General features: G+C 53.0%; 1 protein-coding gene across 1 annotated transcript; it reads right to left on the minus strand.

The window, feature by feature from the left end:
- Window positions 1–2115: 2115 nt before the first annotated feature.
- On the minus strand, window positions 2116–9837 carry C1qtnf6 (C1q and TNF related 6). The gene is made up of 3 exons (XM_027403945.2): window positions 9683–9837; window positions 7379–7628; window positions 2116–5472 (listed from the first exon to the last, which is right to left on the minus strand). The coding sequence occupies exons 2-3, from the start codon at window positions 7620–7622 to the stop codon at window positions 4928–4930; spliced, it is 789 nt and encodes a 262-aa protein (XP_027259746.1). The 5' UTR covers window positions 7623–7628; window positions 9683–9837; the 3' UTR covers window positions 2116–4927.
- Window positions 9838–10163: the final 326 nt, after the last annotated feature.

Consider the following 10163-nt stretch of genomic DNA (forward strand, 5'->3'; position numbering starts at 1 on the left):
ACAACACATGGACATATCTAGCAGATGACACTGGGCCACTAAAGCTACTTCTTGAGGGGCCGGGGAGAGGCAGCGGGAAGCAGGAAGCCAGAATGGACAACATCACCCTTCTTCGATTTCAATGATGAAAGTTGTCCTTAAAAGGAAGGTCAGCCCTTCAGGGAACACAAGCCTTGTTCCGTCAAATTCTAAGGTGTCAGTTCTTCCCCTGGACTGACTAGTAGTCCCTGGAAAGAGGTCAGCCACCTGCCAGAACACGGAAACCTGCATCTGTCCCTATCTCATCCTGCCTCTGACCCACCTAAGGGTCAACTGCTTCCTCAGTATGACTGTGATCTCCACCTAAGGCCTTCCTGCTTCAGCTCTGGGGCCTCCTGTGCTCAGAGGCCAGGCCTGCCCAGCCCTATGAACTCTTGACTAGTATCCTGGAATCCCTCTTTCCTCCCTGGCTCCCTCCACATGCCCCACCCATAATGTCCTCCCCATCTGCTTCTGTTCCTGGTGAGTGTCTCTGGCTCTCTCCCTGCCCTGCAGCTGTACACGTGGCAGCATGTGGCTCACACTGAGGGGCCTGTGGAACTGGTCAGGAGAAGCACACTCAGCAGTCACTCATCCAACAGGCATATGCTCTTCAACCAGAACAGAGTCCTCCCCTCCCCACCACTATTGTGTGGACACAAAGGGAGCAAAGCCAAGGCTCACACAAACAGAAGAACTAGCCCAGACCCTATGAAAGGAAACACTGAGGTGATGGGCTTTCACAGAGTAGACCTAAAGGGGAAGTAGCCCCCTCAGAGGCCCCAGTCTGGCTCCAGAGCCCATGGGAGCTGGGACCTGTGCTCCCAACTTCTTGGAAGCTACTCACACATGCTTTGTATTTTCTGGAAAAATAAGCCCTTACTTCATGACCCCACCACCACCACCACATTGTGTGCACTCCTAAGTTCTGAAGAGGGCTTCTGCTGCCATTCCCATGTGTACCTTGAGCCAAAGTCCTCAGTATGGCAAAAAGATTTGGGATCAGATGTTAGAAAGACAATGTGAGGTCCAAAAAGGCTAAACAAGTTGGCCAGCATCCTCCATCCCTCCAGTCAAACAAAAGACTGTCCTGTGTAAAGCCAGGACAGACAGACAGACAGACAGACAGACAGACAGACAGACAGACAGACAGAGAGAAAGCCTCTTAGACAAAAGTGTTTTGGAGTTGGGGAGTCTGGTGGGCAGGGGCTTTGTCTGGGTTGGGCACCTGCCTGTTTCTGTTATTTTTCTAAACTTCCCACCTTCTTCAAGTGCCGAGGGAACTTGCTCTCCTCATGGCATTTGGCATTCTCCTGATTTCTGGGGCTCACATCCACCATGGACCACAGAGATCCCTCTGGTGGGGATCTTTCTGCATTACCTAGCCCTGTGAGCTGTCTCCTAAAGGTCCCAGCACCAAGGTCAACCCCAGGCCAAGCTTCACATGTGGTACATATCCTATCCAATCCTGTCCTATTCTCTGGTTCTTTCTTTCTTTCTTTCTCTGTCTGTCTGTCTGTCTCTTTCTCTGTCTGTCTGTCTGTCTCTTTTTATTTTACTTCGTTGACACAGTGTCTATGTAGCCCTGGCTAGCCTGGAACTTTCTATATAGACCAGGCTGACTTCCAACCACAGATATCCCCCTGCCTCTGCCAAGTGCTGGGGTCAAAGGCATGCATCACCATGCCCAGATCTCTCTGCTTTTACAAACACAGAACTCTCCACAGCCCTGGCTTAGACAGTCTCCAAGTTTTGGAGCTCCTCTCCTAGCCCCACCATGTCTCCCAAGTTAGGAAAGCTCTTGTCATCAAGATCTAGGGGCTCCTGGGACAATGCCACTGAGTTAGGAATACGGAGCACAAGCACTGTTGGAGACAATCTCATGGCCACTTCCCAACCAAGGCTGGGAGGAAGTGAGTATGGGTATTAGGAAGTGAGTATGGGAGGGTGAGGTGGGGTGCTGGTTTAGCATTGCCTGGAAATATCTGTGGTTTTGGCTTCAGAGGGAAAATTCTGCAGGTGCCTGGCACAAAGTTTTCAGAGCTTCAGTTAGCTGACCACAAATCCTGCCAACATACAAGACAGCAGATCCAGGCCTTCTTTGTGTCAAGAGTATATTAAACAAGCAAGAGCTTAGCCAGAGCACACTGTGAGGTCAGCTCTTTGCAGATCACTGAGAAGCATACAGGTATAATGGGAAGCCTCCCTTCTGAGTCTTCATGGGCCCAAAGGACACAGAGCACACTCTGCCACTGAGTGGACTTGGGTCCCAAGCAGGTGCAGATGGTATATTCTTTGCAGTATCCATCTTCTATGAGGTGCACAAGAGCCACCAACAGTGATGGTTACACAGAGCAGGGCACAAACTTGTAAACTTCCACCTGCAGCAGCAGACAAGGAGAGGGCAGGCTGGGAGTCAGTTTAACAGTATAGGCAGGGGACTGTGCTAGTCAATATGGCTGCCCCCAACAGAATATCCTCGATGAGTTTTTCTAGCTGTTTTCTTTATAAGCTCGAGACAGAGGCGCAGGACTCCAAGGTCCCTCACACAAGTGAGGTATTGTGTTGGTATATGGTAAATATTGTCTATATGACAGAATCTAGAATCACCTAAGACAAGTGTCTGGGAATGCCTATGAAGTTTCTAGACTATGCCAGTTAAGATGGGACGATGCCCCTTACCTGTAGATGGCACCATTCCATGGTTTAGGGCCAGGACTGAATATAAAGGAGAATGAAAGATGAGCATCAGGCTCCATCCCTCTGCTTCCTCACTGCAGATGTGATGTGACCAGCTGCCTCACACCCTGGCTGTCATGTCATCCATGCCATGATAGACTGTACCCTCAACTTCCTTGAGTTGCTTCTGTCACCCTAACAAGACAGTAGCTAATACAATTGGTGTGGCACTTTGGAGTTCCTGTAGTTTCTGGATGGTATCTAAGGAAATAACCAGTATGCTGCTTCAGGAAACCACACTGCACATGATCAACAGATGTTGTCCAAGAAGGACATGGCACCTGCCAGGCAACATGCCATCTAGTCCTGAGGCCATCTGTAAGGTAAACCATTGCCACCTCCACCTTGCAGGCAGTGAAGTTGAGGCTCAGAGATGTGGGGATTTAACGGGATCCCAGCTGACTCCCAGGGATCCCACTAACTCCAGGATTCTGAATGTGTGAACGACTGGCTAAAGCCAATTTCTTTGCAGGCAGAGAACATGTGAAGCACTTAGCAAGGCTTTGTTTCTGTGGACCCCTGTATCTGCCCCCGGCAGGGCCAGAGTAGCAGCCTTCCAAGGCAGGAGAAGGGCATAGGGCAAAATTTACCAGGCTGAATTGCCAAGAGAATCCAGGATTTTTATTCACACTGGCCAAGCAGGCAAGGACAGCTGGGCTGAGGGTGGTTTTTTAGAACCAGTCTTCACAGCACGTGGCAGGCCTTGCCCCTGTCACCCTGCCATGGTTCCCTTGGCTGTAAGCACCAGAGATGCCCGCCCAGGGCCAGCCCTGCCCTGGGTCTGCAGAAGCACCAATGGACGGAGGCCACCTTCCCCTGAAGCTTGTGCAGCCTGCAGTGAAAGAGGGGAAGGTTAGAGGGCCACCAGGCCAAACACCCTGGGAAAGGCACTGGGGTCTCAGTGTCCCTGCTTCTCCATGACGTTCCCCAGGGCCTGTCTTGGCAGCATGGCTCAGAGAGGGCCCCCAAATAACCTGAATGTCACTGGCTTCAGTCCCTAGACCTGCTTTGGGATGAAACCTGCCATCTCTGTCCTGCCTGGCTCCCCATGATGTCTGCAAAGGCAACACAGGCAGGTGAAGCTCTGAATGGGAGCCACCTCCTGGGTGTCCTTAGCACCTTCATAAGCCCTGTGTGACACTGGGCTTTTGAGGGGCCAGGAGGGTCAGAGAGCACCTAGTGTATGGTCTGACCATGGCTAAAGTTCTGGGGAATGAGGAAAGTAGGGTGGGAGGAATCCTCAAAGGTCAGGGAGGATAATGGGCTCCAATTCACTCCCAGGCGCCCTTTCATCCCAGGTGCCTCCAAATTCCTGAGTCTCCTCCCAGCCAAGAGTATACCTAGGGTTTGCTTTAATGCTGGGCCCCAGGCAAGAAGGCAGAGGATGGGAAAGGAACATCATCCCTACCTCCAGAACCTGTCACCACAGCAGCAGTAAAGAATGGCCCTCAGTGCCTAACCACCCAGTCTAGGGGAGCACCCAGTACATGCTCAAGTCTTTGTACCCACTTGAGCACACCCCAACCCCTGTCCAGGCTACTGGGCGGTCACCAGGGGAGGGACAGGACCTAGGTCTGATTAGTCTAGGCTTTCCTCAGGCCTGGGACCAAGTGAGTATTCAGCATTTGATGAATGTATACCTAAACAGTGGCTAGAAAAGAGGACAGTGAAAGGGGCAGGAAGGGCAGAGATGGGGGTAGGCTCAGGGTGAAGAGAAAAACCTGAGGATGCAGGAAGAATGCTACACTTCTGGGGGAATTCCAGAAGTTTAGGAAGTCCCAGAATGCCAGGACTATTTTAGAGAGCCCAGTTTCTCAAGCATGGTCCATAGACCAGTGGCATCAGCATTACTGAGGAAATTGCTAGAAATGTAGAATCCTGGGAATACCCCGAAATGCTAAGCCAGAATCTACCATACAAGGAAGTCCCCAGGGATGAACATCACGGTGGTGTGTGAGGAGAGCTGCTCTAGAAAGTTCTGGAATACTTAAGACCAAAGTCACTGAAAATGAAGCTGGGGTGGGTAGAGTGGAGAGGGTGTGGTGACAGACTACAAGTGATGATAATAAGCAATGAAGATCGGCAGATCCAACCCTGGGGAACCTACAGGACTTGCCCTAGCCACCAGCCCTCCCCCAAGCTGCCCAGCTATGAAATTGGCCAGGCAAGCTCAGTCCTCCGCCTTGATCAGGTGACCGCTGAAGGTGATGTAGGTGTCCACATCATCACTGTAGATGGCGTTCTCCCGCTCACGCTTGAAGAGCCGCACCCACACGTGGTCGCCGGGCTCCAGTGGCAACATGACACTCTGGCTCTGCATGATGCTGCGCTCACTGGGCTGTGCGTACAGGATCACAGCCGCCTGCTCATTGTGGACGATATGCACATAGGTCTCCTTGTAATTCCAGCTGTGCACGTTGAGGCTGAAGAAGTAGAGGCCACGCAGGGGGGCCATGAAGCGGCCAGTGGTCATGTCAAAGTGGCCGTCGGTGTTCACGAAGACCCTGTCGAACAGCAGTGGGAGGAAGTCTTCACTGCTGTGCAAGCCTGTCTTGCGACCCACAGAGAAGGCCGAGTAGTGCATCTGGCATGAGCTGCCAGGGTTGCCAGCCTGTCCTTTGTCACCTTTGACACCCTGAGAGCCACGGTCCCCTCGGGTACCATCCTTGCCTGGCTTCCCTGGTGTTCCTAGAGGACCCCTGTCCCCTTTGTCACCTGTGGGGACATGAAGGGGAGAAGTTAGGACAAGCACCCTAGCCTATGCTAAGCCCTCATTTTTGGAAGCCGTTACTTTTGTCTGGGTCCAGAAAAGGAGCTGGTGTTTATTGATCACCTACTGCACGCTGGTCATTTACCACCCCAAACACCCCTCTGCAGAAGTGAAACTGACCGAGGCCATTTCCAAGACTCAGGCTGTGTCCTGCCCACCTCAGCCTGGGTCTCCTTCCTGGCAAGGAGGGCATGGCAGACCTCCAGGAGTCTGCCCTGATGAGACCAGCAGGCAGGTAGGGCAAGGTAAGACACACTTTGAACCTCTTGTTAGAGAGGGATTTGGGGGGTCTTGGCCTGGGAACTTGGGTGTCTAGGGTGTATCTTAAAACGGCAATGAGGTGCACATGAGTCCTCACTTGGCAGGGAGAGGGCAAGACATCCACTCAGCATAACCCCAGCCCATTTCCACCCTCCCTGGCACTTACTTTTCCAACCCTGGCTCCGGGCTGAATCTGAGCATAGACCAGACCACCCCCCCCCCACATACACACAACCCCAAAACACACCTAGTATGTACTGAAGAGACCTGACTCTGCATATTTCCCTGGTGAGGCCCAGGTGGGTACTTCCTCAGGTCTTCTGGGCCATAGTGATGGTGAAGTCAGTGGAGGGTACAGAGAGAAAGGAAGGCATAGGACCTTGAAGGCAGACCAAAGGAAAGTGGAGTAGGGGTGTCCATGGCTGTGGGCTGACTCCACAAATGTTACCATCCAACAAAAGCACCTCACTGAGTACAGAGGCTGTGAGCGCCTGTTCTACCAAGGCCAAGCTGGCTGTGAGGAGGGGCTGCTTTCCCTCTACATGTAAGCTGGCAAGAGGTCTAGAAAGAGTCCAGCCTGACCCACAAAGCTTAATACAGGGCTCCAGATGCTACCCGGGCAGCCTAGGAAGAGTCAGGTAGCAACTTCTGACAGCCTGTCCAAGGGCCACACAGGGCTTAAGATAGACAGTCACAGCAAGATGTCACCAGGCCTGGGCCCCTCCACTACCAGAGGCCTAAAGTTGCACTGAGTGAAGCCATGAGGCAGGGAGACCAGGCAAATAGAATGTACGGGAGTCTTGGGTGCAAGCAGACTATTGGAGGAGAGTGCCTTGCTCTGTCCATGACATCGAAGTGACCCCAGGAGAGGCCCTACGGGATACTATGTTTCTCTGTCTACACTGTGGGAGGAAGGACTCAGTCATCTCCTCATGTTGGTGGAGGGGGCACGGTGAGCAAAGGTGGATCTCAGTGGTATGGCCAGGGCAGTCATGGGTCCCATCGCTGTGGTGGTACTAATTCCCTTCTATCTGAGGCTATATTTCAGAGAGCTGCCACCCCCACCTCGGCCATAGAGCTCCCCTGGGACTTTGCACTTCCACCTCTGTCCCTGCCATGTGCTCCACATGACACCTGTGGAGGCCAGGTCCTCTTTATGCTCAGCATTCCCTGATCCTGAGGAGAGAAACCTACATCCTGGTGGTATCTGGTGACCGTGTGGGACCACATCTTCTCCCTGTGCCTTTTACAGCCCCGCTGAGAAGCGCTTACCCTGTGACCCGAGGCTTACACTTCACCTTGCTAGGAGCCCTGTGTGCCTGCCGCGTCCCACACTTCACCCCAGCACCCTCTGCCCACATTTTGGAGCCCAGGGCCTTTCCCACCACCTGCTGCAGTAGCTTGGGGAATCTGTTCATTGCACAGCACCTGCCCACTGCTGTTCCTTCACTCTGAACTCAGAGCAGTCCTTGCACATTCTAGGTGCTACGCAGCTGTGGTCCAAGGCAGGAAGGGCTAGCAAGGCCTGCCCTGCTTTCTTCTGTCCCTCCCTCCCTAACCCATACCAATTCTCTCTGCATGAGAACTCACCCTTTAGGATGGTGATGTTGATGTAGGGCCTGACCTCAGGCAGGACATAGGGGAAGGAGGGGGAAGCAGGAGCATGAACAGTGTCAGCAGGGGACAGTGGTTCCTCAGGGTCACAGCATCGCTGACAGCCTTTGGTGAGATGGGAGGCCACAGATTCCCCAAAAGTGGCCTCCTCTGTGGGGACTCCAAACACAAGAGGAAACAGAAGTACTACCCAGAGGGAGCCCAGGCTGTCTGTCCTCATGATGACCTGGAAGAAGAGACACATATGACTCAGCATATCTGGCATGTCAATGCCCAGGGATAACACTATCTCCTGGAGCCAGGGCAGAGCCGGTGTTACTAGGGCGAGCAGGTGACCCCCTGTAATAGGCAAGTCTGGGGCCACCTGGGAAGCAAGTCTGAGGGCACTAGACTGGCCACTGAGCCTCCTGGCATCTGTCTATTGTGGCTGCTGCCACATGGCCTGGGAAGAATGAAGTCCCTATGGACACCCTCGGAGAGCACACACCAGGCACCCAGGTCTTTACTGGGTCACCAAAGAAGATGCCAGGTGTTCACATGGCTAACCAAGGAGATGGAGAATGTCTGTTTGGCCCCTTCATCTCTGAAGAGCATGGCTCCCACCACCCCCTTGCAGGCACTATAGGCAATGGCAGGAGCTTGGGTCCTTGAGGATCAAGGCATTGAATCCTGCAGGCCTCTTCTGTGCAGAAGCAGGAGGTCCCCTCTTGAAGAACAAGTCAGAAAACAGGATGTCCCCTTTGGAACAACACAAGGTTGAGGATTTGCAGCTTAGCAGAGCTCACCCTTCTGGTATCTTTTTACCCATCTTTACCCAGGAGCCCCACAGAGAAAGCCAAGGGTTCAGTCATTGGAAGATGGCTGCATCAATCATGACAGGCCTACCAATCAGCCACTAAAGTGGTAAATTGAAATTCATTGAGGAGAACCAAAAGCCCTGGAAATTCAGAGGCATCACAATTGGTGAGGTTTCATCTTGGGCCTTGATCATGAAGGGTCCCGAGTTTCCAAAGCGGGGCAGGAAGTAGGCTGGACACTAGAGAGGAGCCTAGATGGTGGGCAGGAAGCCCGAAGCAGGCCTTTGAGGTGGTAACAGGCTCAAGGACTGGCGCCACCCGATTGTCACAGATCAGAAACTGCTATTGAAACCAGACTGGTTTTTACACCTCTGGCGTCACTTTGTTTATTTCCTTTTTGTTCCTCTTTAACATTTAGTACAATTCAAAAATATTTTTCTGTGGTTAATACAGGCTGAGAAGGTAAAATTATTCTTCTAGAAAGGCTATGAAGAGGGACAGAGGCTCTTGGGTCTTCTCCCCAGTGGCCAGGGTGACGTCAAGAAGCATCTCCAGAGACACCCCGGTTCTGAAATGATTCTACCCACATTGCTGGATCTTGCTGGTTCTGCTCCACCAGACAGGAAAACCTCTCAGAGACCAACTCCAGGTTGCAGCAAACCCCCAACCCTTTATTCCAGACAGAGATGTGTCTCACCCTGTGGGGGAAATCTGAATAACACAAACGAGGTGACCTAGGCTTGTAGCTTAACACTTCTGGTCTTCGTGCTCCCTCATTCACACAAAATGGCAACATGTCTTCCTTGCCAGGTTATATGGATGATTTACATGAGGGAGGCTGCCTAGCTTGTCATATACTTCAAAGAGTTCATTTCTTCCTCTGCCTGGTATAGACCTCATCCTGGTGTCTATGGTTTACAAGGCACAGAACAACTTCTGACAGGTCAACATCGTTTGGAGACATTTCTGTTTCCTATTGGTCTGGCCCCTGGGGAGACTCAGAAACACAGAACAGGGCGAGGTGGGGATGGGGGGTTAGCGGCAGGAAGCAGGAAGCAGGAAGCAGGGCCATCTCCCTGGAAGCCACACTAAGCAGCCCTAACCGCAGCTAGTATCCCTGGCTGGCTCCTAGGAGGGGGCCAGGCAAGGATTTAAGTGTGGGGAATCACACCAACCGTAGAGGGTCTTGAGGGTCCCCACCACCTCTGCTAAAAAGCCAGAGCCTCTTAGAGGTGGCTGGGCTACCATTGTCATCATCCAGGTTGGCAGGGGTGGGCTAAGTGCCTAGGGGAGGGGGAGTCCTGCAGGAGCATGTAAAAAGCCAGGAGCAGTGCAGAGCAGAAGAGAAGAGGAGAGTCTCCAAGGAGCTGGCTAAGCCAGAGGGAAAGAGGTATGTGCTTGCCAGAAAGAGGGGAACAGAGGAATCTCAGACTGACCCCAGCCCCCTGCCCAGACAGAAGCAGAGAGGCCTCCAGCCACTCACCCTGGTCCTGCAGCCTCAAGCTCAACTCACAGACCCCGGGAGGCCTCTGGCTCCTTGGCCCATGTCTGTGATAATAGCTTGTTGCTGGCCCGACCCCCAAGGCCTACGACTTAGCTGGGAGGGCGGAGGGATGGAGGGAGGGAGGAGAGAGCACGCTGAGCTGGCTTCCCAATCCCCACCTCCTGCTCCCGCCCCTCCGGCCTGGGGCTCTTCCTCAGAGATACTGGGAGACGTTTGGATCTTTAAATTCCTCGGGCGTCTGTAGCTCAGCCCAGCCATGGAACCCTGTTTGAGTCAAAGGCCCTGAGAGTTTAGACAGACAGACGAGGGTCAAGGGCCTAGAATACTTGGCATGGAAATCGAAGGCAGTGAGAGAGGGGGCAGGGCTCTCCTTTACTCAGGAAAAGGGAGGCAGCGCTGGGAACTCCGGCAGCCAGGCAGCCCGGGTCTAGTTGGAGTCCAAGAGCCATCTGCCAAGAGC

This window comes from Cricetulus griseus, chromosome 2, assembly GCF_003668045.3.
Source record: "Cricetulus griseus strain 17A/GY chromosome 2, alternate assembly CriGri-PICRH-1.0, whole genome shotgun sequence".
NCBI classification, from domain to species: Eukaryota; Metazoa; Chordata; class Mammalia; order Rodentia; family Cricetidae; genus Cricetulus; species Cricetulus griseus.

Bases quoted from the DNA above. Each gene is read 5' to 3' on its own strand.
- C1qtnf6 (XM_027403945.2), bottom strand. From the start codon at position 7,622: ATGAGGACAGACAGCCTGGGCTCCCTCTGGGTAGTACTTCTGTTTCCT. The intron at 5,473-7,378 runs GTGAGTTCTCAT...ATGTCCCCACAG, and splicing joins CAACATCACCATCCTAAAGG to GTGACAAAGGGGACAGGGGT.